Genomic DNA, 2,211 nt, shown 5'->3' with positions numbered 1-2,211 from the left:
TTGGGGTGTCCTGGGGCCGAAGAGGAGGAAGTGGGTCCCTCCAGCCTCACCCCCCACATTCCCCACACAGCAGCTAGAGGGTCGCACTAAAGCGACCACCTCCTTCTGGGCCAGGAACCCCCTCCCCGTGGCATCCCTTATCCCTGGGGAGAAGTCTGAGCCTTTGGCCTGTGACCTGGGGCCCCTCACTGGCCTACCCACCTCCCAAGCATCCCCCAGCCCACGTCCCAGTGCCCTCGCCCCCCTCCTTTGACCAGGGTCTCCTCATCCGCCCCGGGCCAGGCCAGCTCCTGCTCGCCCTGCTGCCTTGTCTCTGGGTCCTTCCCAGCCAGCGTCTGTCTCCAGCGCTCCTGTTCCCAGAGCAAGGACAGCTGCTGTGACTATTGTACTGTTCTCGGGGGTCCTGGGTGTTTGCTGGAATGTTCCCCTGTCTCCCTTCCTGTCCTGCTGAGGATGAAAGTGGCGACCATCTCTGAGACATTTCTGTATTTTCCACCTGGGCAGAGCTGGCACAAGGCACGTGTCTGAAATACATTTGTGTTGGAAGGGAGAATAGCACCATTATACCCATTTGGCAGAGGCGAAAACTGAGGTCCACAGAGGCATGACTTTTCCTGAATGACGCACAGCCAATAAGTTTCAGAGCCTCCGATTTGGTCTGCCACGGGGCTCTAAAGTGACGTGAATGGAAAGGCACATCAGACTCCAGATCAGTCTCTTGGTACAGACGGAACAAAGGCTGTCCTCTCTGTCGATCACCTGGTGAAGCCTGGTCCAGGATGGACTTCTAGAACAGCTGCGCCCCTGTGGTGCTGTCCTAACCTAGGAAAAGCCCTCCCGGGTTTCGAGCCACGTAGAGCCTCATGGGTGGTGCAGGTGGGCAGTGTCGCCTGGTTTCTTTCATGTGGGCCTTTGAAAGCCAAGCCCAGCCACCCCAGGTGGAGACTGGGAAATTGGGGAGCAGAATCCCCACAGCCCAGTCTGGCTGGACATCCCTACCCAGGCCAGCCTGGTGCCTGGCTGACAGTCCTGGCAGCAGGCTGGATCCAAGCTGGGCCTCCCAGGACAAGGCTGGGCTCTGGGTACCAGGGGCCAGGGTGCCTGACATTCACCCCCACTTCAGATGGCTTCATCCAGGTCCTGCTCAGCAGTCTCCCATGAAGGGTGGGAGGTCCTGCTGAATGGATACAGGTTCCCTTTTCTCTCAGGCCCCGACTGAGTTGGGGGGTGTGGCAACCGGATGAGGAGTCCAGTATGAACTGCAGCTCATCCTGCCTGAGTCTCTGCATAAATATTTGTGTGGAGGCTTCAGAAGCTCCCTCAGACAGGCTGTTTTCAGGGGTAGAGCTGTTTGCAGGAGGGTAGCAGGGACTCCCGGCCCCCTCTCTGAGTCGGGTCCCAGCCTTATGTGCAACCTCAGCCAAGCAACTATACAGGTGACTCGGCCCCTGTGTCCCCAGCAGTCATCCATCCAGAACAATCCCTGTCTGGAAGTTGTTACAAGGGTGGAGGTTTGAGAAACAATGGTGTTGGACACCTCAAGGGTGAGCCTGGAAGACTGGGCATTAAGAGGTGTAACAGGGACCTTCACCAGCTCCCAGCCCTGAGGGGCGGATGGACCAGAAACAGCTCATGCGGACAGGACACGAGGCGGGATGTTATAGAAGCGATCAAGGAGGAAGGAGGGGCATTGGGGGTGGCGGAGGGGGAGGCAGTGTCGCAGCGGCGCCAGGCCGGCGCTGGCACAGGTGCGAGGGACCCACAGGGTCAGGGCCCTCCCATCTAAGGGGAGGGGCTGTGGCAGGAGCCCCCGGTGCTCAGTCTGGGCCTGAGGGCAGTGGGCAGGGCGGGCGTCAAGGGGCGGGCGGGCAGAGTTCAGGCCAGCACCTGCCCGGCGGGCTGCGGGGGGAGGGTGCGGGGGCGGGAGGAGATGGAGCTGGGAAGGGGCCAGCGGCGGAGCCCCAGGCGGCAGGAGCTGGGCGCTGGGACAGGGGTCCCGGGAGGAGCCCGAGGTTCTCACGCCTCTGCCCGCTGCCCCCTTCCGCCCCCGCCAGGTGCACCTGCTGAAGCCGCACGCGGTCCCCAAGGCGTGCTGCGCGCCCACCAAGCTGAGCGCCACCTCCGTGCTCTACTACGACAGCAGCAACAACGTCATCCTGCGCAAGCACCGCAACATGGTGGTCCGCGCCTGCGGCTGTCGTAGTAGAGCAC

At 61.8% G+C, this 2,211-nt stretch overlaps 1 protein-coding gene across 1 annotated transcript in view; it reads left to right on the top strand.

Annotated features, from left to right (window-relative positions):
* BMP8A (bone morphogenetic protein 8a) overlaps positions 1–2,211 on the top strand; it is a 59,137-nt gene that overhangs the window by 41,229 nt on the left and 15,697 nt on the right. The window contains exon 8 of the mRNA XM_010862816.1: positions 2,055–2,199. Within this exon, the coding sequence (XP_010861118.1) occupies positions 2,055–2,199 (145 nt within the window). The remainder of the gene's footprint in view (positions 1–2,054; positions 2,200–2,211) is intronic.

Source organism: Bison bison, unplaced genomic scaffold (assembly GCF_000754665.1).
Source record: "Bison bison bison isolate TAMUID 2011002044 unplaced genomic scaffold, Bison_UMD1.0 scf7180017864484, whole genome shotgun sequence".
NCBI lineage: Eukaryota > Metazoa > Chordata > Mammalia > Artiodactyla > Bovidae > Bison > Bison bison.
This window is presented reverse-complemented; position numbering and strand designations above follow the sequence as displayed.